This window comes from Trachemys scripta, chromosome 16 (genome assembly GCF_013100865.1).
Source record: "Trachemys scripta elegans isolate TJP31775 chromosome 16, CAS_Tse_1.0, whole genome shotgun sequence".
In the NCBI taxonomy this organism is placed as follows: Eukaryota; Metazoa; Chordata; order Testudines; family Emydidae; genus Trachemys; species Trachemys scripta.
Window position 1 is genome coordinate 5,177,200 of NC_048313.1, and position 27,661 is coordinate 5,204,860.

The 27,661-nt window shown below is 58.1% G+C and overlaps 1 protein-coding gene across 1 annotated transcript; it reads left to right on the plus strand.

Annotated features, from left to right (window-relative positions):
* Positions 1–1,715: 1,715 nt before the first annotated feature.
* PTGIR (prostaglandin I2 receptor) lies at positions 1,716–15,348 on the plus strand. Its single transcript, XM_034793230.1, has 2 exons — positions 1,716–2,643; positions 14,485–15,348. The coding sequence occupies exons 1-2, from the start codon at positions 1,798–1,800 to the stop codon at positions 14,713–14,715; spliced, it is 1,077 nt and encodes a 358-aa protein (XP_034649121.1). The 5' UTR covers positions 1,716–1,797; the 3' UTR covers positions 14,716–15,348.
* The last annotated feature ends 12,313 nt before the right edge of the window (positions 15,349–27,661 follow it).

Below are 27,661 nucleotides of genomic sequence, written 5' to 3' on the forward strand. Positions count from 1 at the left end.
TGATATACAGCTTTGATAACGAAGGTGAAAAATTGTTCCCTTAAACACAAAATATATCTGGAAGACTTCACCTCTACAGGAAGCACAAATTCCCACTATGTATGTTTACAAGTATGGTTTTGGGTAGTAGACGATATCTATAAATAACCCCATGAGCATGTTTTTGATATTAATAACCAACTTTTCAGTTTCTTTTGAATAAATGTGGATGGGGGAAGGATTTGACTGGTCTGAACCACCCCATTTTTAAACTTTAAATGGTCAGCCTGTGGATGCAAACAGAGATATTACAATGAGATGGGTATATCTCTTGGATCTATAAAAGCCTTCCTCTTTTATAGGTGGGGCACGGGTCACTTGCTGGACGATTCTCTGCACCTTGAAGTCGTTAAACCATGATTTGAGGACTTCTATGGCTCAGACATAGGTTAGGGGTTTGTTTCAGGAGTGGGTGAGATTCTGTGGCCTGCGTTGTGCAGGAGGTCGGACTAGATGATCGTAATGGTCCCTTCTGACCTTAAAGTCTATGATTGAGACATCAAAATAGAAAATGTGGAGTCCAGAAAGCCGCGACCTCCCCCCCTGCGCAGTTGTCTGGAGTCAGAAGGGATCTGATGGTGAATGCAAGAAACTGACGAGGATGCTGCCTCTCCCTTTCCACAGTCTCCGCTCTCCATCGTTATCCACCTATCCTCCACTCTGAGCCGCGGCTCTGGGCACACGGTCCCTTCCAAGTCGCCCACGCCGCGTTCCCTCCAGGCGGCTGGTTACGGCCCTGCGATCCTGCAGCAGGAACGTGGCTGGGACGCCGGAGACCTTGGCTTTCTTTATATCTTGGCCACTGGCCTGCGGGGTGACCTTGGGCAGGTCCCGTCCCTGCTCCGTGCCTCAGTTTCCCCATTTTACAGATGAGACCTCCTTTGTAAAGTGCTTTGAGACCCAGTGGTGAAAAGAGCCAGGGATTGTTATTAGCTATCCCTCCATCCACATACCCCCCCGTCTCTTCCTCCCCATATACACCCATTCATCGAGCTCCCCTCATACACACCCACTGTCTCTCTCCCCCATACACCCCCTCTACCCCCGCACGCACCCCTCTCGATCCCTCTCTCCCCCCCTCCACCCCTGCACACACCCCTCTTGATCCCTCCCCCCATGCACCCCCTCCAACCCCGCACACACCCCTCTCGATCCCTCTCTCCCCCCATGCACCCCCTCCACCCCGCTCTGGGGGCCCCCTCCCTGGCTGCGCGGCAGTTCGAGCCCCCGCGCCCGGGCCAGGATGCGCTGGGGGCCAAGGGCCGCTGCCCCGAGGCTGATGTTGGCAGCTGGTCCCCGCCCCCCCCAGCTTCAAGAAAAGGAAACAAGTGGGCGGTGGCTGCCCCGCCCCGGGCCGGCTCCTCCCCGCCCCGCAGCCGGGACAGGAGCAGAAGCCGCTTCCCAGCCGCCGCAGGAGAGTCCCGGGCTGAGCCGAGCCGGCGGCGTCTGCAGGACGCGGATCTCTGGGGATCCCACGCGGACGCGTCTCATCCACAGGTGCCCTACAGCCTGGGACAGAACCCAGGCGTCCTGGCTCCCAGCCCCCCACCCTGCTCTAACCACTAGACCCTGCTCCCTTCCCAGAGCCAGAGCCCAGGCGTCCTGGCTCCCAGCCTCCCACCCTGATCTAACCACTAGACCCTGCTCCCTTCCCAGAGCCAGGGACAGANCCAGACCCCCCCCCCCCCCCGCTCTAACCCATTAGACCCCACTCCTCACCCTGTGTTAGAAACTGAACCCGGGAGTCCTGCCCCGCCGATGCTCTTCCTGCAGAAGCGCTCGGAGCTGTCCTCCCTGGAACCCCTGGCCGACCTGTGCGCCAACACCACCCAGCTGCAGGAGGACGGCAGCCCGGTGATGAGCTCCCTGATGTTCTCCGCCGGCGTGGCCGGCAACGTGGTGGCGCTGGCCATCCTGGGCGTGCACCGCAAGGAGCTGCGTACCAAGTCCTCGGCCTTCTGCATCCTGGTGACCGGCCTGGCCGCCACCGACCTGCTGGGCACGTGCTTCCTCAGCCCCGTGGTCTTCGTCAGCTACGCCCGCAATGCCTCCCTGCTGGGCCTGGTGGAGGGCGGGCGGGGCCTGTGCCAGCTCTTCGCCTTTGCCATGACCTTCTTCGGCCTCGCCTCCATGCTCATCCTCTGCGCCATGGCGGTGGAGCGGTGCCTGGCCATCAGCCACCCCTACTTCTACTCCCAGCATAATGGGCGCGGCTGGGCCAAGCTGGCGCTGCCGGCCATCTACGTCTTCAGCGCCCTCTTCTGCTGCTTGCCCTTCCTGGGCGTGGGACAGCACAAGCAATACTGCCCCGGCACCTGGTGCTTCGTGGCGATGGCGACCAGCCATCCGGGCACCACCGCCGCCTTCTCGCTCACCTACGCCACCCTCATGGCCTTCCTCATCCTCGCCATCTTCCTCTGCAACGGCTCCGTCATCGTCAGCCTCTGCCAGATGTACCGTAAGCAGCGGGCCCGGCGCGGGTCCCTGGGGCCGGCCCAGCGCCGCCGGAAAAGCTGGTTCAGCCAAGGCGAGGAAGAGGTGGATCACTTGGTCCTGCTGGCCCTCATGACTATCATCTTCGTCATCTGCTCCCTGCCCCTCACGGTAAGTGCCGGCTCTGGGAGGAGAGCGGGTTCTAGTGGTTAGAGCAGGGGCTAGGAGCCAGGACTCCTGGGTTCGATCCCCTGCTCTGGGAGGAGAGCAGGGTCTAGTGGGTTGAGCAGGGTGGGGGGCTGGGAGCCAGGACTCCTGGGTTCTATCCCCTGCTCTGGGAAGGGACTGCGGTCTAGTGGTTAGAGCAGGGTGGAAGGGGACTGAATCCTTGGGACCCTGGAGGGCACTGGGGAGTCCGACCCCCTGGGTTGGGGAGGCTGTGGGTCATTAGGCTGACCCTAGGGAAGGTTGGGCGTGCGGGGAGATTGTCAGCCCGTTGGGGAGAGCTCCTGGGCTGGGGTCCGGGGAGTGGGCTTGGGGAGGCCATGAGTGGCTGGCCAGCGACTCCTGGCCAGCTGCCCCAGTATTTGCGGTGGCACTCGCTGGGATCAAAGCGGCAGAGGCCCCTCGTCCCACCAGCCCCCAGATCTGTCGAACGCTCGATCGCTTCCGGTCGGGCTGCCTGGGCCAGGCTCTGAGCTGCTCTGGGCATCCCTGGGCTCCCGTCCCCAGGGATGGGACACGGGGCCAAGACAAACACAGCTGGGCTCAGTTCCCAGGCTCTGTTTGCCCACAGGCCCAAGGTGCTGCTTGCCCCCTCTCTCCCCTGGCTTTCCAACATCACACTCCCTAGATAGGGACACTGCCCTGCTGGCACCCCCAGGCTTACCTGGGGGGAGGTTCTCAGGGATGTTATAGGCTCCTGTGGCGGTGGGGGGGATGGTCAGGGTAGGTTCCTGAGGGGGTGGATCCATCGGGGAAGGGGGTTGTGACTCTTGTGAGGTGTTCTGTAGGCTCCTGGGGGGTGTGTGGATCCACTGGGAGGTGGGGTTGTCAGGGATGCTGTAGGCTCCTGCGGGTGTATCCATCGGGGAGGTGGGCGGGGGGTGTGAGGCAGTCTATAGGCCTCTAGGCTGAGTGTGGATCCGTTGTCGGGGTTGTCAGGGATACTATAGACTCCTGGGAGGGTGGGTCCCTCATGTCTGTGTCTGTGTGTGTCAGGGATGATGTAAATTCCTGGAGGGGACAGTGGGATTTTATCAGGAGGAAGGTCGTCAGAAAAGGACGGAAGAATCCCATGCAGTGCTACAGACTAGGGACCGAGTGGCTAGGCAGCAGTTCTGCAGAAAAGGACCTAGGGGTTACAGTGGACAAGAAGCTGGATATGAGTCAGCAGTGTGCCCTTGTTGCCAAGAAGGCTAACGGCATTTTGGGCTGTATAAGTAGGGGCATTGCCAGCAGATCGAGGGACGTGATCATTCCCCTATATTCAACATTGGTGAGGCCTCATCTGGAGTACTGTGTCCAGTTTTGGGCCCCACACTACAAGAAGGATGTGGAAAAATTGGAGAGTCCAGTGGAGGGCAACAAAAATGATTAGGGATCTGGAGCACATGACTTATGAGGAGAGGCTGAGGGAACTGGGATTGTTTAGTCTCCAGAAGAGAAGAATGAGGGGGGATTTGATAGCAGCCTTCACCTACCTGAGGGGGGGTTCCAAAGAGGATGGAGCTCGGCTGTTCTCAGTGGTGGCAGATGACAGAACAAGGAGCAATGGACTCAAGTTGCAGTGGGGGAGGTTTAGGTTGGATATTAGGAAACACTATTTCACCAGGAGGGTGGTGAAGCACTGGAATGGGTTACCTAGGGAGGTGGTGGAATCTCCATCCTTGGAGGTTTTTAAGGTCAGGCTTGACAAAGCCCTGGCTGGGATGATTTAGTTGGGGTTGGTCCTGCTTTGAGCAGGGGGTTGGACTAGATACCTCCTGAGGTCTCTTCTAACCCTGATATTCTATGAAAGCTGTAGACTTTTGGTGGGGTGAATCCATTGTGTGAGGGTTGTCAGGGTGTGCGCGTGTGTGTGACAGGGACGCTGTAGGCTCCTGGGGGGGAAGGGGGTCTGTCAGGAGGGGGTTTGTCAGGAATTCGATAGGCGCCAGGAGGGGTAGGTCTGTCAGGGAGGGGTTGTCAGGGAAGTTATAGATGCTGGGGAGGGGCCTAGAGATGGAGCAGCAGGTGCTGTGGACAGCAGGAGACTGGGGAAGGGCCCTCATGGGCTCTTCATAAACCCAGGAATCCACCACCCCAGCATTGCAATGCAGCCACTTCTGGGGCGGGCCATGGTAGCCAATTAACACTGTCATCTATCCCCCTGCACACCCATCCATCCCTCATTCATTTATCTAGCTGTCTAGGTATATCCACCCCCATACACACCTCTCTGTCTGTCTCTTGCTAAGTGTATTTGTCCACCAAGGTACAAACAGAGGGGATATGATGGATGGGTGATTGATAATACTGCAGATGGATGGATGGATGCCTCGAATTAAGATTTTTCGCATGTGTCTGCAGTTGAGGAGCTGTGTGAGAAGGCAGACTCATAAATGGAGACAGCCCAGGTTGCTTGAAGCAGGGAGTGTCAGACCCATTGGAGTGTCATCATTAGATTCCAGGGTTAACACTCAATGAGCAAATTGATACTAGAGACGTTCACCCCTTGTGGAGCCAGCGGCTCAGGCTGCCTGCAGACTCAGGCAGACCTCGCAGCCTCAAGTCACGCATGGGAAGTTTTCTTTGTCACCCTGCAGGCGAGGGGTGGCTGGGCTGTGATCCTTCTAAGCGGCATGGGGCAGATGCTGTGGTTCTCTGCCATGTGAGGCCCTTAAGACGCAGCCGACTGCACTGACAGCTTTGCTTCTGCTCCTTCTCTTTCCTGGGAATACAGGGGCGGGGGCGGCTGTGGGGGGGGGGGCAGATTCCGGGCAGCTGAGACTCCCTGCTGCGTATCCGCAAATGACCGGAAATCAGGATTTACATCTTGGCATGAGCCTTTTCTGGGGAGGTGGGGGCGATTCTGTGATCCGCAGGGGAAAGGATCAGAGATTTCAGGTTCAAAATGGGGATGGGGCTTGTTTAAAATCCAGCAGAGGGAAGGGGAGATCTGGAGTATTTTCCTGATCTGTTCTGTTGAAATCTTTCAGCAAACAGCTGTGGGTTGGGGGAGGCAAGTCCCATCTCCACTAAGAACCAAGTGGTTGCAACAGGAAGTTTCCAGGGGCGCCGGGATCCTGTGGCGCCAGGTGTCCCAGGCGCTGGGGACCAGGTCTTAGGTCGGGTCCAGCTGAGTTCACACCACCTGCCGGGGTTTCCCTAGTGTGGCTGGGTTCTCCCACAATGCAATGAGTCTCTCCGGGGCTACTACCCCCAAATCCCTTGGGCCTAGGTGCAGCTGGGATCCCAGAATGCACCAGTGCAGCCCCGGTGAGAAGGCCTCTGTGCTGATTTGGGGGATGAGAGTCAGGGTCGGGAATCTGAAAGCGGGGGCGTTGGGGGTGCTGTCCCCCTCCCAGCTCTTGCGGGGAGCATACGGGCCTGATCCCCTCCATAACTCCACCGACTTCAGTGGGGTGCTGAGGGGGCCGATATCAGGGTCATGCTCATGGGGGAGGCCCCAGTGCACATCGGATCCAGGAGCGAGTGCAGGTGCCAGTGCCCTGGTGTACGGCCCCCAGTGCACACTGGATCCAGGAGCGAGTGCTGGTGCCAATGCCCTGGCATAGGCCCTCATTGCCCACCGGATCCAGGGCTTCGAATCCTGCTGTGCTCCTGGTCTAACAATCAGAAAAGCAAACCCTGGGGGTGATTGCCAGGCAAACAAGCCGCTTATTGTTCCCTGATTGTTAAACCAACAGCGGGGCAGGAAGGCGCTGAGACTGGTTTGCAGAGAGCTCCGGGCTGCGGGGGAGCAGCGTGCAGGTTAGAACGGCGGTTCCCAACCTCGCTGACCTGTCGCGACCCAGTAAATCGCTTTAGTGCAAAAATCACCTGGCAAAATATTTCTTGCGTATACACGCAGTGCACTGTGCAGACCGCAGCAGCATCTCCTGCGGCTCCCGGCCCATGGGGCGGGCTGGCGTGGCAATCTCTGGGGCGGCTGTGCTGCTCAGGTTTGGCCCAGCGGCCCCCCCTTCCCATGGGGCCAGGTGGGTAAAGTTTGTGTGAGTGGCATCGTGAGCTGGCATATGGGGCCACAGTACCACTGGCTGCCCCCTGCCATCATGACGGAGTGGGTGGCTGGGCCATACTTCAGTGGCCCTGTGCACCAGGCTGGAGCAAGGAGCCGAACCTAGCCAGCCTGTGGGTGGGGTGAGCTCTGCAAACAGTCCCACAGGGCCTCCTGACTTGACACCCCTCCCTTGCGACCTTTGATATGTTCTGGGTCGCGACCCACAGGTTGGGTTCTGTCCCTAGCTCTGGGAGGGGAGTGGGGTCAAGGGTTAGAGTAGGGAGGGCCAGGAGCCAGGACTCCTGGGTTCTATCCCCAGCTCAAGGAAAGAGTGGGGGTCTAGTGGTTAGAGCGGGGGAGACTGAGAGCCAGGACTCCTGGGTTCTGTTCCCGGCTCTGTTGGGTGGCTTTCGGCAGGTCACTTCCCCATGCCTCCCCACCCCATTTATGAAACAGAGATGGCAAAGGCGTGGGGGCCCCTGACGTTTACAAAGTGAGCAAGGGCTCTGGGCTGAGAGATGGCACGTTAGTACAGAGTATTGTCCAACCCCATCCGCGTGTGTGTGTGATATCACTGTTGCTTCCTAGTGGATGAAATCAGAACTATTAATCCATGTGTCATAGCCCCTGTACGGCTCCCAGCTGATGGTGATTTCCCTGTCGCTCAGGCACTGGACATTTGGGCTTTAGAAGCTGGTCTGATCGACTGCAGCGGCTCTGTAGCCAGGAAGGGCTGTGGGCTTGTTGCAGTGTTTGCTGTGGTCCTGGTGGTTCATGGGACTCCATGGCCTTCCCTGAGGCATTTTGAGCAAATGCTGCCATGGGGCATCTCGCTGAACGCGGCTCCTAACACAATTCCTCGTCCTTCCAAACCCTCCCTGCTTTACCGCGCTTATCGGCCGCCCGGCGCTGATAGCGTGCATTGGCCGGCCCCACCCCATGTTTTCTTCACCTGTTTCAATATTGCCTTTCTGTCCTATCGCTTCCCCCGGCTAGCTTCCAGCACTCCGGCAACACGCAACAACTCCACGGCAGGCCCGATTCCCAGCCTGAGCGCTTCTGGAGTCCTCTGAGCGATGCGGATTTACTCCGATCTGGCCCAAGAACTAATGGGATTGGGGCCTCTGCTCCCCCATTGCCTGGGCATGTCCAGAATCCCCAACGTGCACAGATCTGCCTGTCTCTGCCGTCTCTCCCAATGTGATTCATCCTTTCCTCGTTGGGTTCAGTTTTCCTCCTGGGTCTGTAAATTAAAGCCAGGCCTCGGTTTTCACCGTTCGTTTTCTTGCCTTTCCAGGCTGAGCCTTTAAATAGAGAGGGCGAGGATCACAGGGCCTGAGGCCGGTCTCCTCTACGCCACCTGGGCCCCACTTCCACGCCCGTGGGGCGAGCAACAGGGGAGCTGCGTGTGTAAGGTGCAGGGCAGAGAAGAAATACACCCCCCCCCCCAGTGTGAGTGTGTGGGAGCATGCCTGTGTGTGTTCGTGCACCCCCGTGCGTGCGCGCATCTGGACGGGTGGGGGTGTAGAGTGCACATGCGGGCATCTGTGTGCGTGTGACTTAATTTGATTCCTTCCTTTCTGGTGGTTGTCCCGGTTTCGCTTCCGCCCCCTAGTGTGCACATTGCCCTCCCCTTGCACACTCATGTTGGTGCAAGTGACACTTCTTGGCCACATGCACTGGCTTCCTCTCCCGTTCCGCAGCCTCTGGGTTTGATTCTGATCTTACGCCCCCTTCTTCCTTATCACTCAAGCGTCACTGATTTCCTTGGGGTTCTGCGTGTTTTCCCCCGGGGCGACTGAGGTCAGCAGCTGACGGAGGGAGCTGAGATACCAATTCCTTTGCAGCCACGTTCTGCTCTGTTTCTCTTTCCCCATCAATCACGTGTGGTGTGCGTCTGGGCTCTCCCTGGGGTATGAATCACTCTCTTCCTTAAACGAGCTGGTTACAGAGCAGGCATCGAGAGACGTGAACCTGCAACTCTGCAGATTTGAGTGGAGTCACTCCTGGCCTGCACCGCCGGGAGGTGAGAATTAGCCCCCCGGGTTTCCGTGCCTTTATTTCTGATTTACACTGGTCTATGTCCTCTGTCTTCGGTGGAGCCGTTCTGGATTTACATGGGGCCTGCTGATTCCCATGGAGTTACTGCTCATCATTCATACCCTGTTGTGAGATCCGGGTTGTGGCCCCGTCCCTAAAAAAAAAAAAAGAAACGAACAAAAGTCACACGATTAAAAGTCATGAAACTTTCACAGACGGTCCAGTTAGAACCTTAACCCCCCTCCGCCTCCCTGACCAACTGCCCTGTTCTCACCACTTCTGCTCTTTCCTTGATGGATTTTCTTCTCGTTTTTCCTCAGCCAGTGCCATGAGAATCGGTCAGTTTCGGGTCTCTCGAGTCCATTTCTGGCCGGTTTCATTTCAGACCCGCTGGGCCCTCTGCTCTCCTTTCAAAGAAGGGAATGTTTATTTACAATCGGCTCCTGCTTAAGAAGGGAACTTGGCTGGGGACTGATGGGAGCTGTCCGCCCAGCTAGCAGCCGTGCGGCATTGAATTTAACGAGGCGTCTGGCATTAAATTTAACAAGGCTGCATTATTAAGGAGGCAGCAGGCGAGGGGGTATATGTTGGGGCAGTGGAGTCCTAGAGTTCAAGGCCAGAAGGGACTGTGGCTAGAAGATCTAGGGTCTCTTCTGGACTTGAATGCTATGAAAGTCCCATTCAGACTCCCATCGCCTGCGAGTCCTGCTCAGCCCTTTCTTCCAGGCAGCCCATATCTGGTGGTCGAGCTAGAGCGGAGCTTTTAGTCCGCTGATCTCGAGGGCACGACTCCAAGTGATGGAGACGCTGCCCTGTCCCTTGGAGATGATTCCCCTCTCTTGTTGTGGAGGCACACCTTATCTCCAGTCTGAATTTGTCTCGCTTCGGCTCCAGCTCACTTGGTTCGGGGTGTTCGACTAAAGAAATCTCCCCGTGGAGGCATTTATAGCCTGTAATCAACCCTCTCTCAACCTTCTCTTTGCCGAGCTAAATAGACTGAGCTCCTCTTATGTATCCGTTGTGTCCTTCTGCTCCCTCCTCTGTCTGCTCAGCCTGGCGTCTCCAGCATTATTTGTAGATTATGGCGTAAATCTGGAATCAATGGGCCAGATCCCCAGCTGGGGTAAAGCAAGGCACCCTGGTGGTGAACCCCCCCGGAAGCCTTTCTGTCTCCCTTCCCCGCGAGCGGGGGAAGCTGCTGCCATCCTGGGAGCGTGTGTGAAAGGGCCTGTAGATAAGGGCTGAGCTCTCCATTATGGTTTATGGTTAAAGGGCAGTAATCTCCTTCCTCCCATGCCCCGGCCCCTCTTGCCCCTTTGAGGCTGTTTCCTCTCCTAGGATGTTGCATCCGTATCACTCAGGGCTTGCGTCTGCTAGCTGTTTGGTGCTCAGGGCTGTTCCCAGCAGGCCGGGATCTGGGACTGCCCCCCCGCCACCCACTCAACCCCTTCCCCCCCCTTTGAGTCGGGCAGCATTTTTTGAAGACTAGTCAGTTACCTCTCCGGGGAACACGCTCCGGGCTGCCCGGGATCAAATGTATCCTGCGTCCGCCCCGATGCCGCTCCATGGAGTGACTCCGGATTCACACCAGGGTGGGCGAGAGGGTCTCTCTGCAGCTGGGTCGGCCTTCCCGGGCAGTCTGCCAATAACCAGGGCCTGTAAAAGGGATGATTTTCAAAGGCGCCCTTTGATTCACAAAGTGTCGTTAACAAGTGCTGGGGATCGTTTCCACTTGTGTCAGCTGTAGGTTCTAGATTTCCCCTGGTGATAGCCACCAGCCCCATAGCAACCCCGGCTACCCCCTCGCCTCCAGTGGCCGGGTCCTTGTCACTGGGGAGGGCCCCGATTGATAGGAGGAGACGGTAGAGTCTTTGGGGCACTCCCTGGATGGGCCTAGGGGGAGTGTGGCGCAGCCGGGCGGGCGCTGGGGAACCACGGCATGGCACAGCCCCAGTTTGTGTGGGCGATCTGGGCCGGCACCCAGGGGGCTGGGCCTGGGAACAAGTCCTCACGGTGGAGTGGAGGGGCCCAGTAGGGGGTGATCCTGCCAGGGCTGGGGGGGCACTGACAGCACAGGGGCGCAGAGGGTCCCCAGCGTGTGCCTCCCCTTCTTGCTGGGTGCCGGCTGCCCAGTGGGGGAGCAGCCCTGGGCACTCTCATGGGGGCTCTCACACAGCGCCGGGGCATGGCTGCCAGCACACCTGGGAGATGCGCCTGGCTCTGGGGAGGAGGTGGGGGGGATGCTGCTTTCCATCCTTCCGTCCCTGCACCCCACCACCAGCAGTCCAGCTGAATTAATACGCACCTGGGAGAGGCCATGAATAAAGAGGGGGGAGGGGAAGGTGCAAGGGGACGAGGGGTAACTTCCCCTGGGCTTAGGTTATCCCATTGTTGCCTGCTAGGGGGCTGTCTGCACCCCCGTTCCCCCCAAAGTAGCTAGTGTCGGGGACGGGATACTGAGCTCCGTGAGCCCCTGGCCTGATCCAGCTATGGGGGGGAGCACAAACGTGTGTAGCCTCGGGAGGCAGCCCCATCACTGGCCTGGGCAGGGGTGCGTGTGTGTGTTACAGCTCCCCGTGCCTCAGTTTCCCTGCCTGCCTTGTCTAATTTAGACTGAGCTCTGTTGAGCCTGGATGGTCTCGCTGGTGCTTTGTGGACACAGATGCTGCCCACATCTGTCCCCCTCACTGACCTTATCTGCTTCCGCTCTTGGGGGCCCCTGAGCCCCAGCCCCCCCCCCTCAGCTCACCCTGTTGCCATTAATCCTGGCTAACCCAGAATGTTCATCACCGTTATCTACTAACAGCCGCCCAAGGACCCCCTGACCAGGTCACACGTGAGGATCTCTCCACCACCAGCGAGGGCAACTGTCGCCCAGTGTGTGTGTGTGGGGGTGGTATTTATCATAGAATCACAGAATATCAGGGTTGGAAGGGACCTCAGGAGGTCATCTAGTGCAACCCCCTGCTCAAAGCAGGACCAACCCCAACTAAATCATCCCAGCCAGGGCTTTGTCAAGCCGGGCCTTAAAAACTTCTAAGGAAGGAGATTCCACCACCTCCCTAGGGAACCCATTCCAGTGTTTCACCACCGTCCTAGTGAAATAGTGTTTCCTGATATCCAACCTAGACCTCCCCCACATGGGGTTATCCAGACAGAGCCCAGGTCTCCTGGCCCCCCTCCAAGGGCAGAGCCTGACATGTCGTCCCCCCTTCGCATCTGCTGGAAGGAAGATAATGTAGGGAGCTGGGCTGAGGGCTGAATGGGCCCCCTGGGGCTGGACCCTGCTCTGGGGGGTGCTGTGGGTGAGGCGCCTGCGTGTACTCCAGCACCGGGAGGCTGGGAAGGGCCAGAAATAGCCTCCAGCGTAGGGGTGGGGTATCACAGCCCAGCAAGGCCCATTAACAGCAGCCAAGCCCCGGGCACAAGGGTGGGGCAGGATAGTGGGCTCATTGGACCCTGATCATTGACAGACCCAAAACAGCAGACCCCGTCTGTGACTTGGTGCCACACGACACACAGGCCCACGTTCAACGGATTCAAAGCCGGCAGACGGGTCTCCAGATGGGCCGTTTCCAGTGGGGTCCCACAGAGATCGGTTCCTGGCCCTCGCTGCTTAACTTTATCGATGGCCTGAACGAAACCATGGAATCCTCCCTGATAAAGTTTGCAGAGGACACCCAGATGGGGGTCACTGGCACAGAGCGATCTGGGTCGCTGGGTAAACTGGGCGCAGGCCAATACGTGTTTTAACCCGGCTAAATGTGAATGTATCGATCTGGAAACAGAGATTGTCGGCGGCACTTACAGGGGGCGGGGGGGGGGGGGGGGCCTCTCTCCTGGGAAGCAGCGACTCTGAACAACATTTGGGGGTCGTGGTGGATAATCAGCGGAACGGGAACCCCCAGTGCGACGCTGAAGCCAAAAGAGCTAATGCGATCCTGGGATGTCGTGGGTAGGAGCAGAGAGGTTATTTTCCCTCTGTGTTTGGCCCTGGTGCGACCGCTGCTGGGATCCTGTGTCCAGTTCTGGTGGCCACAATTCAAGAAGGATGTTGATAAATTGGAGAGGGGTCAGAGAAGAGCCACGAGAATGATCAGAGGGTGAGAAAACCTGCCTGGTAGCGAGAGACTCAAGGAGCTCGATGTATTTAGTTTAAAAATGAGAAGGCGAAGAGGAGGGACTTGGCCCCCATCTAACAGTACCAACATAGGGAATAACATTGCATAACGAGCTCTTCAGTCTAGCAGAGGAAGGTCAAACACGATCCGATGGTTGGGAGTTGAAGTGGGACAAATTCAGACGGGAAATACGGGGTCAGTTTTCAATGATGAGCGTCATTAACCCTGGGAACAGGTTGCCGAGGGTTGTGGTGGATTCTCCAATGCTGGCAAGGTTTAAATCAAGGTGGGCTGGATGTCGACGAGATCGGCTCTAGGGATTATTGTTTGGCCGTTCCCTGGCCTGTGTCATACAGGGGGTCATGCTAGATAATCACAATGGTCCCTTCCGGCCTTGGAATCTATGAGTCCCTTCTTGAGATTGGCCAGTGAGCCTGGCTTGGGTCTCTGGGGGGTTTGAAGCCAGGGCCAGATAAGGCTATGCCCGGGGCCCCAGCTCCTCGATGCTCCTGATCCCAGCGCCAATACAAATAGTTAAACAGGTGTTTCCAGCCCGTGGGGTTGGCGAGAAAAGCGAGAAAAGCTCTGCAATGCGACGCGGGTGTAACCGGTGCCGCGACGCTGCCGGGGTTTGCAGAGAGCCTGAGCCGATTGCTCCGAGGGGGAGCTGCCCTGTGCAGCCCTGGTGCTAATTCCCAGCCCCACTGCTCTGTGTGGGGCAGGAGGAGAGGCGCGCACTGGGCCCAGCCCCCTCTCCCTGCAAGCAGAGACACCCCACCTGCTGGGGTGAGCACTGGGAGGGGTGGGGAGCCCCCTGCCTCTGCCAGGAGGAGCCAGAAGGCGGAACCTTGGGCTGGGGGGTAAAACTAGTCTTGTTGGAGCCTGGGGCTTTCAACAGATGCTCTGCTACTTGAGATAAAGGAGCAGCTCCCCCAGCAAGCAGCGGTAGCAGACTCTTTTCCTCAGGCAGACCAGTCATTGGAGGGTGACATGGCCCCAGTTTTTTGGGAGAGCGGTTGTAACCCCCCGTCACACACAGCTAGAGAACAGAGACCCTAAGCACATAGGCACCCATGTGGGGAGGGGGGGACAGCAGCTGGGCACCCTCCTGACACTGGCCCCTGATGGCTCTGGGAAGACTGGGGGCTACTGGTTAGAGCTGGGGGGCTGGGAGCCAGGACTCCTGGGTTCTGTCCCTGGCTCAGGGAGGGGAGTGGGGTCTAGTGGTTAGAGCTGGGGAGCTGGGAGCCAGGACTCCTGGGTTCTGTCCCTGGCTCAGGGAGGGGAGTGGGGTCTAGTGGTTAGAGCTGGGGAGCTGGGAGCCAGGACTCCTGGGTTCTATCCCCAGCTCCAGAGTTTGGCTCATACGGGGGCATCCCAGGTAGGTGGGTTCCCAACACTCTATGGGTTTTTCCCAGCACTGGGGGCAGCCGCTGTGTGTAAGAGCTTGGGGGGTGGGATCAATAAGTAGAACCTTCGGGGGGGGGGTTAAAAGGTCCCAGGGCTGAACACCCCCCCCGACCCCTCCCGCTCTGCATCCCCTCCCCAGCTCCATCCCTCCTTGTAGCCTCTTCTAACATCACCCCCCGCCCCGGGCAGTGGCTGTAACCTCCCCTCTCCCCCCAGATCCGTGCCTACATCGGCGGCCTGGCCCCGGACAATTCTGAGAAGGATGACATGGTAGCCTTTCGCTTCAGCGCCTTCAACCCCATCCTGGACCCCTGGATCTTCATCCTGTTCCGGAAAGCCGTCTTCCGCAGCCTGCGCACCCTGCTCTGCTGGCCCTGGGCCGGGCGCCGGAGCCCGGAGCCCCGCAGGCTGGACAGCGTCCCCTTCCAGGCCAACTTCTCCTGCTGAGACGGGGGGCCCGGGCACCGCCAGGCCCTGCTGCAGGAACCACGGGCACTGAGCACCAGCCACGGGCCCCGCCCTGGGCACCACGGACATCTCCAGGAGCCCTGCCACGGGCACTACGACATCTCCGGGCACGGGGCCCAATTGGGCACCTGGGACTCTCCGCTCCCAACCCCACCCACCGGCCACAGAGGCTGAAGAAGAGACCCAGGGCTCATGGCTGGGTGGGGGTGACAGTGCGAGCCTGGACAGAGCATGAGCTAAGGGGGCCAGGCAGGGGAGACGCCCCTCCCAGTGTGGGCCAGAGGGACCTGGGGGGGAGGGGCGTGGATGCCCCCCAGGTGGGGTATAAGGGACGTTTCATACCCCCCCACTCCCCAGCAGCTAGAAGGTGGAAGCTGGTGCCGGAGGCTGAGCACCCTGGGGGAGGGGGGAAAGGCAGGGGGACACCAGGTCAAGGGGAAAAGGGGCAACTTTGGTCCCAACACTGATTCGCCCCCATACCCTGTGCATGATCCAAATGGGGGGTAGAGAGGGGCATAGGGATTACGTGACTGGGCTATATGCACCCCCCGACTTGTGGAAATGGCACAGTCCGGCCTCTGGCTTGTTAATGGAACTTGCAATTAAATGCCTCCGTCCTCCTTATTAAAGATAATTTAACAGAGTCGCTTCCCAGTCATCGATTTGTATTAGAGTGTGTGTGTGGGGGGAGCAGAGGGCTGCGGGTCGGGAGTGAGGGGCGTTGGCAGAGCTGTGGGGGGGGGAGCACAGGGCTGGGATAAGATGGGGGGGCTGCGGGTCGGGAGTGAGGGGCGTTGGCAGAGCTGTGTGGGGGGGGGCCCGGGGGGGGGAGAGGGGGGGGGGGGCCCCCAATTGCCTCAGTCTCCCTGCCCAGATCCTCCCCTTCCTCTGCCCCCAGTGCCCACTCTGCCCTCCAGCTGGTGCCGCGACGCCCCGGCATGTCCCTGTTCTGAGCGGCTCTGCCCGCCGCTGGGATCCCGGTGCCGGAGCTGATGCCACAGCCAGCACTGAGCCCAATGTAAATATTTCCTTTGCCAAATTAACCCCCCTCTAACCTCCCCCACGCAGCCGCCGGCTAATCCCCCCCTGTCTAAATATTTGCAGCGCTGTCCTACGGCGGGCAGAGTCCCAAAACCTACTAGCCCATGGCCCCCTCCCACTCCCTGTGGCGGAGGCTGTCCCCAGGGCTGGTGGGGGGACTGATCCTTGGGCTGGGGGTCTGGCTTACCGAGTGTGGTCACAGGGAACTGCCCTGTGGCACCTGTGCCTTTTGGCTCCCCCCCCCCCCCACCGGAGAACGCAGAACCCATCAGCCTCCCCCTTTCCCCTGGGCGGTGGGCTCAGGCTGGTGCAAAGATCTGCCATGCCCAGACACTGCCCACCTCGCCTCTTCTGGGCTGCTCATCCCCTGCACTAGCGGCTTCCTTCCCCCCCAACCCGCCCCTGGCCTGCGGCTTGGCTTGTCTCACCGAGAGCTCAAGTCACTTGTTCAGGAGTGGGATGGAGGGGGCCGTGCTTTTATCCGTGTTTGAACAAGAGCCGTGCAAAGGTGAGGTCACCGGATGGAGCAAATCACTGCCTAGGAATTCGGCTGGGTCACTGCATCACTCAGCATGGCCAGAACCCAGCCTCTGCCCCGCTTCCGCCCCCCTGGAGGCAAAGGGGAATCTCTGTTAACAGAAAGCGGTAGAGGGGTCTGTGACACACAGGAGCAGTTCTGACTGTGTCCTGGAGAGGGCAGAGGCACACATGCAACCACCCCCAATACACTGCAGTAATCAATAAAGGAAATAATAACACATGGCCAATTAACACCTTCCCTCCCCACCTCCCACTTGCTCTGCCTCAGTTACCACGCAGCACCTGGCGCGACGGGATCCCGATCTCGGTTGTTGTGTGTCTGGGTGGCGCCCGGCGCGACGGGACCCCAATCTCAGTTGCTGTGTGTCTGGGCAGCGCCCGGTGCCACAGGGCCCCGATCTCGGTTGCTGTGTGTCTGGGCAGCGCCCGGCCCGACGAGACCCTGATCTCGGTTGCTGTGTGTCTGGGTGGCACCCGGCGCGACGGGGCCCTGATCTCGGTTGCTGTGTATCTGGGCAGCACCTGGCGCGACGGGACCCCGATCTCAGTCTCTGTGTGTCTGGGCGGCGCCCGGCCCGACGGGGCCCTGATCTCGGTCACTGTGTGTCTGGGCAGCGCCCGGCCCGACGAGACCCTGATCTCGGTTGCTATGTGTTTGGGCAGCAACTGGCGCGACGGGACCCCGATCTCAGTCTCAGTGTGTCTGGGCGGCGCCCGGCCCGACGGGGCCCTGATCTCGGTCACTGTGTGTCTGGGCGGCGCCCGGCCCGACAGGGCCCTGATCTCGGTCACTGTGTGTCTGGGCAGCACCCGGCCCGACGAGACCCTGATCTCGGTTGCTGTGTGTCTGGGCGGCACCTGGCGCGACGGGGCCCTGATCTCGGTTGCTGTGTATCTGGGCAGCACCTGGCACGACGGGACCCCAATCTCAGTCGCTATGTGTCTGGGCAGCGCCCGGTGCAATGGGGCCCTGATCTCAATCCATTTGTGTCTCTGCAGCGCCCGGCACAAATCAGCGCCTTTTTTTCTGACTGTAATAAATAAATAAATAAATAAAATGAATTAAAGGCATGGTCTCAGATGCTTCAAATATCAAGTCTATAAATTTACGAGGACTCTGGTTTTTGGCTTGTGTTGTATTTGGAAAAATGAATTAAAACTATAAATAATAAGAATAAAAATGTCTCTAAAGCCTGTGACAGCCAGAGTACATTTCCCAAGGCTGGAAGGGCTCATTGTATCCCTGACATTGAAGTGGCTCCACCCAATCGACTTGCCCCCCCACACTGGTAGCTTAAAAACCCTCACTCTTGATGGTAGAAGCTCCTGGGAGGGATAGCTCTGTGGTTTGAGCATTGGCTTGCTAAACCCAGGGCTGCGAGTTCTGAGGTCCCTTCCAATCCTGAGATTCTATGAAACCAGAACAGGGGTGGTCCGATCATGATGGAGTTGAGGGTCATAGTGTTGAAGGCCAGGAGTGACCACTGATTGTTGGGTGCGTACAAGGGCATGAAATGCCACCCAAATATCAAACCCAACCACTTTCATTAGAGCAAAACGTTTCAGTCCTCAGAGCCATAGAAAGCCGCCACCTCTGAATACCTCCGCGGATCCAGGCCACAGACAGAGGCCGAGGTGGACGCTGGGCTCTGTGAACAGGTGAAGGCTGGTTAAAAGGTTTCCAGTTTAACGGAGTTAGATCTGGTTGCCAAGTGCCATGTATAGGAGTGGGCACATAGAAATTAGGTGGGATCCTTTTTAAATAGTGTGTGAGCCTTCCGGTGGCGCTCACCGGCTTGCATGCTGCCGAAGCCGCCAGAGGCTAGCTAGAGCGGCCGTGTGGGTGTGGATGTGCCTGGCAGGTTGTTACATTATTCAGTAGACAGGCTGGCTCATTGTTTCCCCCCCAGCAAAACACCTGCCGATGTAGGTTGGCTGAAAGAGTCAGTTCTTTCTTTCTTTCTTGCCAAGTTGTGTTGTTTGGCTGAATTGTTCGGGTCGAAAAAAACTCTTTAGCCCAAATGAGCACAGCGGAAAAAAATCAAACTGTTTGGCGGTTGCTTTTTTTTTAAAAAATGTTGCTTTTAAATGACATTTTGGTTCCGAATGGCCGTTCGTTTTAGTTAGAAACTGTAACGAAAACTGTTTTTGTAAAAAAACGCTCAAAAATCTAAAGACGCCAGGTCGTTTGAGCCCAAAGCCGGCCACCGATAAAGTTTGAGGATGACACAAAAATCAGGGACATGGCAAACAATGAAGAGGACAGGTCACGGATACAGAGGGATCCGGATCGCTGGCGAAGCCGGGCGCAAGCCAACAATGTGTGTTTAATGTCGCTAAATGTAGACATCTAGGAACAAAGAACACAGGCTGTACTTAGTGGACGGGGGACTGTCTCCTGAGAAGCAGTGAGGCTGAAAAACATTTGGGGGGTCGTAGTGGATAATCAGCTGAACGTAAGCTCCCAGTGCAACGGTGGGGCCAAAAGAGCCTATGTGCTCCTGGGATGTATGAAGAGGGGAATCTCAAGTAGGAGCAGAGAGGTTATTTCCCCCTTGTGCTTGTCGCTGGTGTGACCGTTGCTGGAATCCTGTGTCCAGTTCTGGTGCCCACCATTCAGGAAGGGCGTTGATCAATTGAAGAGAGGTCAGAGAAGTGCCACAAACAGTCAAGTCAGGGGTGACTGGATCCTCATCGATCAGTACCGCCACAGGGAACAAATATTGACTAACAGGCTCTTCAGCCTACCAGAGGAAGGTCGAATACGATCCGATGGCTGGAAGTGGAAGCTGGACAAATTCAGACCGGAAATATTTAATGGTGAGAGTCTTAACTGTTGGAACAATTGACCAAGGGTCATGATAGATTCTCCAGCACGGACAGTTTTTCAGTCCCGGTTGGCTGTGTGGCGTAGAATCATAGAAGATGAGGGTTAGAAGAGACCTCAGGAGGGTCTAGTCCAACCCCCTGCTCAAAGCAGGACCAATCGCCAACTAAATCATCCCAGCCAGGGCTTTGTCAAGCTGGGCCTTAAAAACCTCTAAGGATGAAGATTCCACCACTGCCCTAGGGAACCCATTCCAGTGCTTCACCACCCTCCTAGTGAAATAGTGTTTCCTAATATCCAACCTAGACCTCCCCCACTGCAACTTGAGACCATTGCTCCTTGTTCTGTCATCAGGTACCACTGAGAACAGTCTAGATCCATCCTCTTTGGAGCCCCCCTTCAGGTAGTTGAAAGCAGCTATCAAATCCCCCCTCACTCTTCCCTTCTGCAGACTAAATAACCCCAGTTCCCTCAGCCTCTCCTCGTAAGTCATGTGCCCCAGCCCCCGATCAGGCAGGGAACAGGTGCGGCGAGCCAGCCTGCCTTGCACCAGCACCATCCGAGCGTGCAGCAGGCCCTGGGCCACTGTTTTCACAAATGGCTAGTGATTGGGGGTGCCCGAATTCCGCTCCCTTAAAGGCAAGCTGATCGGAGGGAGACAGTGAAATTGACCAGGGCTGTTCTGCGGCTGGAGCCGAGCGCAGACACAAATCCAGTCCAAGGGGATGCAGGGTGAGATCGTACACGGGACCTGACATTCTTTCCGAGTTAATAATCGAAGGAGCTATTATTAGGAAGGCAGATAAAGATGTTGGCCACGTAGCTTTAACACCGATCGCAGCCCCTGGAACGGGACCGACCGGGCCTGACTGGGGTTTGGGAACTGTTCCCTGGCATCCTAACCCGGGGCTTCTCCCCGGGAAGGGTTTAATCCTTTCCACGCCGCTGGGTTGAGATGGGGGTCATGCTGCTTCCCAGCCCCGCTCATTCCAATAGCCCCGGGCTGTTCAATCCTCACTCCCGAGAGGGATGAGCCAGACTTCCAGGGAGGGAGAGGAGGCATCAGACATGGTGACCCAGGAGCGGATGCAGTGTCCCAGGGGAGCAGAGAATATCTCTCTCTATATATATTCCATTGCCCTCTACTAGAGGGACTCAGAATGGTGTGTCATATGCCCTATAATGCTAATAGTGGGTGGGGATTTTCCTTTAGCTCAGGTGCTGGTGGATTTTTGGAGCAGGGGGAGGGGGTCTGAGCTCTGCCTCTACCCATTGACAAAGGCAGCTGATCAGAGCTCCTCTCCCGGTTCAGCGAGTGTAGCACAGGGCTCCCTGCTGCCCCCGAGCTACTCTAAACCGGGCGACATGCGTAGCCTCTCAGGGCCACCGGAGTCTGCCCAGGGAGGGTCCTGTGTCATTAAACCCAGCTGGGCTCTCGTGTCGGGGAGCAAATGCCACCCCGGGAGGCATCTAGAAGGGGCAGCATGGGGGGAACAGACTGTGGGTATCGGCGGTGTCTGGGTGCTGGGGCGGGCAGGACGGACAGGAAAGGTTTGCTCTGGAGAATAACCCCCCCCCCCCAGCACACCTGCACTGTGCACGACATCAGGTCTGGAGGGGAGGAGGGGAAAAACCCAGTGCCCTGCGCCTGGCACCTTCCGTCTCGCAGCTGGGCCCAACGGGGTGTCAAGCCCTGGCTCAAAGGGGCTTTGTGCTGGAGTGTTCCTGCCTCACCCCTAGAAGGCAGATGGGTTCCCCAAAGTGCAGGGGCTCTGCGATCCCGGCCATGCCCCCTGGCGATGCCTGCTTCAGGGAAAGGCCAGGTGGGAATGACAGGGAGGTGGGGAGGGGCTGCTGTCCCTCCCCCTTCAAGAGCAGGGAGTGGGTGGGAAGGGATGGACTGGTACAGATCCCAGAGGGCACAGAGAGGGAGAGAGAGAAGGCACCATGCATTCTGCATTGGGTGCACACACATGTGCACACACACACACACACGCACGTGCGCATGTACACAGACGTACATGCACACGTGTGCACACGTTTGTGCACACACTCGCACACACACGTACGTGCGCACATACATGCACACACACGTGTGCGCACACACCTATGTCCGCACACACACCTATGTCCACACACACACGTGCTGTTACCAGATCTGCCCGTTACTTTGGGGTATGCGCATTTATTCGAGTTACTCTTCTGGTGGGGGGAGGAGGGGTTCTGTAATTCTATCAATGTACTGCTTGTGTCACTTGTGTTTTCATATGGAGCTCCACTTCTCCCTTCTGCAAGTCCCCTCCCAGTGGAGCTATCCTGCAGGACCTAGGTTCTCTAGGGCTGGGTTTCTCCAGCGCCAAAACTGGATGAACACACACACACACACACACACACACACACACACACACACACACAAACTAACAGAGCAAGTCTGAGCAGACCGGGTCAATCAGCATTGTCAAGCTGACCCCTTTTTTGACCCTGGACTCAAGGGGCTGGATGAAGCAGCACTTTCAAGCTGCCCCCACCTTATGTGTCCCAGATTCAGCACGTCTCTATCCCCACTCTCACATCACAATTGTACTGGCAGTAACCTACTCGATGAGCAAACCCCACAGGGATCTTTAGCTTAGGTACAAGAAGCGTTGCTGTAGAGTGAATGGGGGAAGTTAAAACACAAAAGAGTAAAGTTCAGCGAGAGAGAGAAGCAACCATCTTAACCATAGAAGTTATTTATTGAATACTAGTGATAACTACACAAGGAGCTAAACCAACATAACATACATTATTAAAGGTTAATACCTAGGGTAGAAAGGAAAACGAAGAGAGAAAGAGAAGGGGATCTCGCCGCTCCCTGAAGCTTGAACTGGTCGGGGTTCCCAGGTGATGGTAGCTGAGGGTCCTGAGGGCAGGAGACAGGTAGAGTCCCCAGCACGATCAGTCAGGAGAAGATGGAGTCCCAGTGGAACTGATGCATAGTTTGGATCTAAGCATCAGAACAGTGACTGGAGGGTGAGCAGGGATTTTTGTAGAGAAATTACAATGGTTGAAGGGAGAACACTAGATTTGTTTATAGGTAAGCTGATGACTCAAGGGTTTTCTTTAGACTAGACAATAGGAGCTGATCACTCTGGGCTATGGGTGGGGTTTTCTTCCAGGGAGCTCCCAATGCAACTAGGCTGCTTCCGTATTTGGATATCTAGAATTGATCTGATAATTGTTGAGCTGGGTGTGGGCAGGTGTAGGTTCATTAGCATCTGGAGCAGAGATTCCCATGATGCAGTGCTTCCCTGCTTTTTCTGGTCCCAGAGTTCAGTGCGGTTCTCTGTTCTCCATTCTGTGTGCTAATCCCTGTCCCATCTTTCATGCAGCTGAGGTGAGGGGAGTTGTCTCTGCTCTCCATTCTGTACGCAAATGGAGATGTCTTCATCTTGTCACCCTTGTCAGGAGGGGTCTAGGTGTGTCTCCCAACGCCCTTCACTGCTCTCTGCAAGTCTTTTCTCTGATCCAGCTTGGTTCAAGCAGAGACCTGCGTGGGGGTGTGTCCCTCATGAGTCAGACAGGCCAGACACTGCGCCCTGGTTCCCCATAAACACAGATCTGACTGGTATCGGTGCACACACACAGACACCCGCCACCACCCCCCCCCAGCAGTAACATAGCCCTGTGCCAGGTGCTTCCCAGTGACACCCTCCCCCAGCTGCCGTTTCCACCTGCCCCCTCTGGCCGCAGGGACCAGATGCTGGAGGCCCAGGGACCAGCCGAGCTGCAAGCCAAGCCCCAAGCAGGTACCACAAAATGCTTCCGGGGGGCTCCTTTGTCTTTTGCAGCCAGGAGCCACGAATCCAACCAGGGCAAAACGTTTGTGAAAGAGCCAAAAACCCCAGCGGCACCCTCAGCTCCAGCAGGGCAACGCCCATTGACAACAGCTGGGATCTGCCCCATTGACTCCAATGGAGTTACAGCCCATTGACACCAGCTGGGATCTGCCCCATTGACTCCAATGACGCTACGGCTCATTGACACCAGCTGGGATCTGGCCCCATTGACTCCAATGGAGAGATGCCCATTGATCCCAGCAGGGATCTAGCCCCATTGACTCCAGTGGAGCTACGGCCCATTGACACCAGCTGGGATCTGGACCATTGACTCCAGTGGAGCTACGGCCCATTGACCCCAGCTGGGATCTGGCCCGTTGACTCCAATGGAGCAATGCCCATTGACCCGAGCTGGGATCTGGCCCCATTGACTCCAGTGGAGCTATGGCTGATTGACACCAGCTGGGATCTGGCCCATTGACCCCAGCTGAGATCTGGCCCATTGACTCCAGTGGAGCTACGGCCCATTGACACCAGCTGGGATCTGGCCCGTTGACTCCAGTGGAGCGACGCCCATTGACCCCAGCTGGAATCTGGCCCACTGACTCCAGTGGAGGGACGCCCATTGACCCCAGCCGGGACCCTTGGGTGCACACACAGGCTTTGTTATTTTCTGCAGGAAGCAGCAGCCCAAACCAGACGTGTGTGATCCCCAGGCCGGGAAGCCCAGGGGAAATGATGATGCAGTAACTGGGCTGTGTGAGGCCCGGATGTTGCTTCCACAGCAGCGTGGAGCTGAATGCTCCTTTCATAACCGGTTGCATAACCCCTTCCTGTTTACGTTTCCTTTGTTATTATAACGGCAGAGTCTAGTGGTCCCAGCTGAGATCGGGTCTCACATTTTGCTGGGTGCTGCACAGACCCCAGCCAAAATCAGGGCTCCCGTTGTGCCAGGCACGACACAGACCCCACCCCGGCCGAGATCAGGGCCCCGTCATGCCGGGCGCTGCACAGACCCCGGCCGAGATCAGGGCCCCGTCATGCCGGGCGCTGCGCAGACCCTGGCTGAGATCAGGGCCCTGTTGTGCTGGGCACTGTGCGGACACACAGTAACCAAGACTGGGGCCCCATTGTGCCGGGCGCTGCACAGACACAGGAGAGACAGCCCCTGCCCCAAAGCATGTCCACCCCAAACAGCCAGCGGGACCGTGCCCCTAAGAGCCCCTCATGCCACCAGCCAGAGGGCACGCTGCCCTCTAATCCCTGTCAGGCCTGACACACTCATCACACCTAACACGCTGCTGTCGTAATATTTATCCAAAAAGTAGCTTGTAATATCTCAGCAGAAAACTGGTGGCTGTCTGGGCCTTGATGCTGGTGCGGGCTGCATTTGAACCATTCAATACAGTGTCGTGGGGAATCTCACTCCCCCGATTCATTGCCACCGGCTCTGATATCAAAGGGGAGACGTCAGCACTGGCTAGGGGGCCATCAGCAAAGGGGATAGGGTGACCAGACAGCAAATGTGAAAAATCAGGAGAGGGGGTGGGGGGAAATAGGAGCCTATATAAGAAAAAGACCCCAAATTCGGGACTGTCCCTATAAAATCGGGACATCTGGTCACCCTAAAAGGGGGGCAGGCTGTGACGAGGGGAGAGGGACCATAGGAAGTGTGTGTGGAGAGAGCATGGGGGACAGAGCCCCCAGATCTTCTAGCCGCCTGATCGCCGCCCCCAGCAGCCATGTAGCTGTGGGGGAGATCTCAGCAAGGAGGGAACCAGCTCACATTTCATGCTAGACACACCTTGGGGCCTAATGCCCAGCTCCCCCAGCTGAGGGATTTAAACCCCCTTAGTCCTCCAGGGATTCTGGGCCCTGCCTGGCCCCCAGGCAAACTCACATGTTGCCCCCTATGGCCCCCGGGGGGGGGGGGGGGGGGCAGAAAAAAGCCACAGCATGGTGCTCTCCAGCCACGCCCCTGATCTACCCCCATGCCTGGGGCTGGGGGCAGGACCTTTAAGCCAGATCCGCACTGGCTGGGCAGGTCCCTGCATGGGGTGAGGGTTGCCAGGTGTCCGGTTTTTGACTGGGCCGTTAAAAGTCCGGCTGGCGCGGGGCTGGCAGGCTCCCTACCCAGCTCACACAGCTCCCGGGAAGCAGCCAGCATGCCCCACGGAAAGCCAATAGCTCGTGTGGTGGGTCACAGCTCGACTCCTCCAGCCGGGGGAGGCGGGAGGCAGATGGCCTGTGGACCCCAATCAGCTCCAGGTGTCCCCAGCAGCAGGGGAGTTTGGAGAAGAGCTGCCTGGGGGGAGATATAGGGGCTGGGGCCCGGGGAGGGGTTGGGACAGCTGAGGGAGATAGGCAGGGCCCTGGCAGCCACACGCAGGGAGGGGGATTTGACGGGGGGGGGGGGCAGAGGGGGCAGTTAAATGCTGTCCAGCCAGCGGGGGCTACTCACCACGGCGGGCCACCAGAAGGACGCAAGGTCCTTTACAGTCAGTATGAGCCCCCGGCTCCGTGCCCGCCGTGATTAGGGGACGGTGCCCCCATCGAGGGTCACTGCAGCCATTGAAAACTGGACGTGGGGCTGGGACTCAGGACTCCTGGGTTCTCTCCCCAGCTCTGGGCTGAGGAGTGGGGTCTAGTAGTGAGAGCCGGGGAGGGGGCTGGGAGATAGGACTCCTGGGCTCTATTTCCAACTATGAGAGGGGAGTGGGGTCCAATGCTTAGATCAGGGAAGCCAGGACTCCTGGGTTCTATCCCCAGCTCTGGGAGGGGAGTGGGGTCTAGTAGTTAGAGCAGGGGGGGGATGTGAGGCAGGACTCCTGGGTTCTATCCCCAGCTCTGGGAGGGGAGTGGGGTCCAGTGGTTAGAGCAGGGGGGGCTGGGAGTCAGGACGCCTGGGTTCTATCCCCAGCTCTGGGAGGGGAGGGGAGTGGGGTCCAATGGTTTGGAGTAAGGGGGGAATGAGAGGCTGGACTCCTGGGTTCAAGACCTGGAGCGGGAGTGAGGGTGGGAAGGGGTCCGGTGGTTCCAAAGTCTAAGGCCGGAAGAACCCCCCCGGCGCATCCAGTCTGATCTCCTGTTGATCGCAGGCTGCTCGCACATGGGCTGAAATGAGACCAAAGGGATGGGGAGCCAGGACTCCTGGGTTCTTTTTCTGACTCCTTGCAGCAGTTCACACTGGGGCGGGGGGGGGAGGGGGGAGGGTCCGTTGATTAGCTCCCTGGCCCCTTTGCAGGTGGACAGGAGCCTGCCCATGCACTGGGCAGAATCCACCCCCCTGAGCCAGACCCATGCCCCACCCCCTCAGTACGGTGGAGAGCAGCCAGTCTGTGGCCCCGTCCTGCTTTGTGGGCTACAGATACAGGCACGTTTCGGGGCAGGAAGTGGCGGCAAAGCGAACGCGGGGCTGGCAGGGGGGAAGAGAAAACTGATGTTTCAAACAAAATGATTCCCATCGCTGTGCGGCGGGGGAAGGGGAGGAGCTGAACACCCCAGCACAGAGATGGGGAAACTGAGGCATGGACTGGGGAACTGAGTGAGCCCCAGGGTCCCACAGCAAGTCTGTGGCAAAGCTGGGAATGGAAGCCAGGAGCCCTGGCTCCCAGCCCCCACTACCCACTAGATCCAACTCCCCTCCCAGAGCTGGGGATAGAACCCAGGTGTCCTGACTCCCCCCCCCCCCCCGGAATCCATCAAGCAAAAAAACAGGATTCCAGCCCCCCCCCCCCCCCATTACGATGCACAGCAGAGAACGAGCCCTCGCACGCCCCCTACTCGCAGCCCCTCACCTAACCCCGGGCTGCGCCGTGGGGCTGGCGCTATGGGCCCTTCCCTGCGCACCTGGTAGGCCCAGCCGAGAGCAGCTGCGTCAGGGGTGGAACATCCCTACAATTGGCAGGACACCAAGTATATAGACCGTCCACCCTCCAGCCCCAGGCAGGTTGCCTTGTCTCCGGCCAGCCCCACTACTCCACCTGCTGGGTTTGTCTCCTCCAAATGTTTGGCTGGGCAAGAGGTTAGGGGTCAGTTGTTAGAGCAAGCGGCACCAGGACTCCTGGGTTCTATCCCTGGCTCTGAGGGAAGTGGGATCTAGTGGTTAGAGTGTGGGGGTGGGGGGTGTCAGGACGCCTGGCTGTTCCCACTCTCCAATCACCTTGCCGCCCCGGGCCTGTTTCCCCATGTGATTGTAGATGTTTGTCCCACATTGTCAGTGCCAAGGCTGGGTGTTTTCTATTAAGGGACAGGGTGGCTCAGGGTCACCCTGCCTGGGGCGGGGGAGGGGAGCGCCTGCCCCATATCATGTTCTGCACGTTGCTCAGCCGTCCTGTACCAGAAAACATAAACAGCCGTCGAGCCCGGTATGGCAGAAATGTGCGAGCCGGCAGACGAGAGCCAGGCACAGGGCAGGTAGTGACTGGAAGCTTCACATAGCGGCGCTGCTGATGCCCCTCAGTCCGGACCCGCTGCCCCCTGCGATCCCAGCCCTGGGCTCCCCCCTCCCCCTTCTCCTGCCAGCGCCCCTCAATCCTGACCCGCAGCCCCCTGCGATCCCAGCCCTGGGCTCCTCCCTCCCCCTCCCAGTGCCCCTCAATCCCGACCCGCAGCCCCCTGCGATCCCAGCCCTGGGCTCCCCCTCTTCCTGCCAGCACCCCTCAATCCTGACCCGCAGCCCCCTGCGATCCCAGCCCTG

Excerpts from the sequence above, each read along its gene's own strand:
- PTGIR (XM_034793230.1), top strand. The coding sequence starts at position 1,798 with ATGCTCTTCCTGCAGAAGCGCTCGGAGCTGTCCTCCCTGGAACCCCTG. Across the intron at positions 2,644-14,484 it reads TCTGCTCCCTGCCCCTCACG|ATCCGTGCCTACATCGGCGG; the intron begins GTAAGTGCCGGC and ends CTCTCCCCCCAG.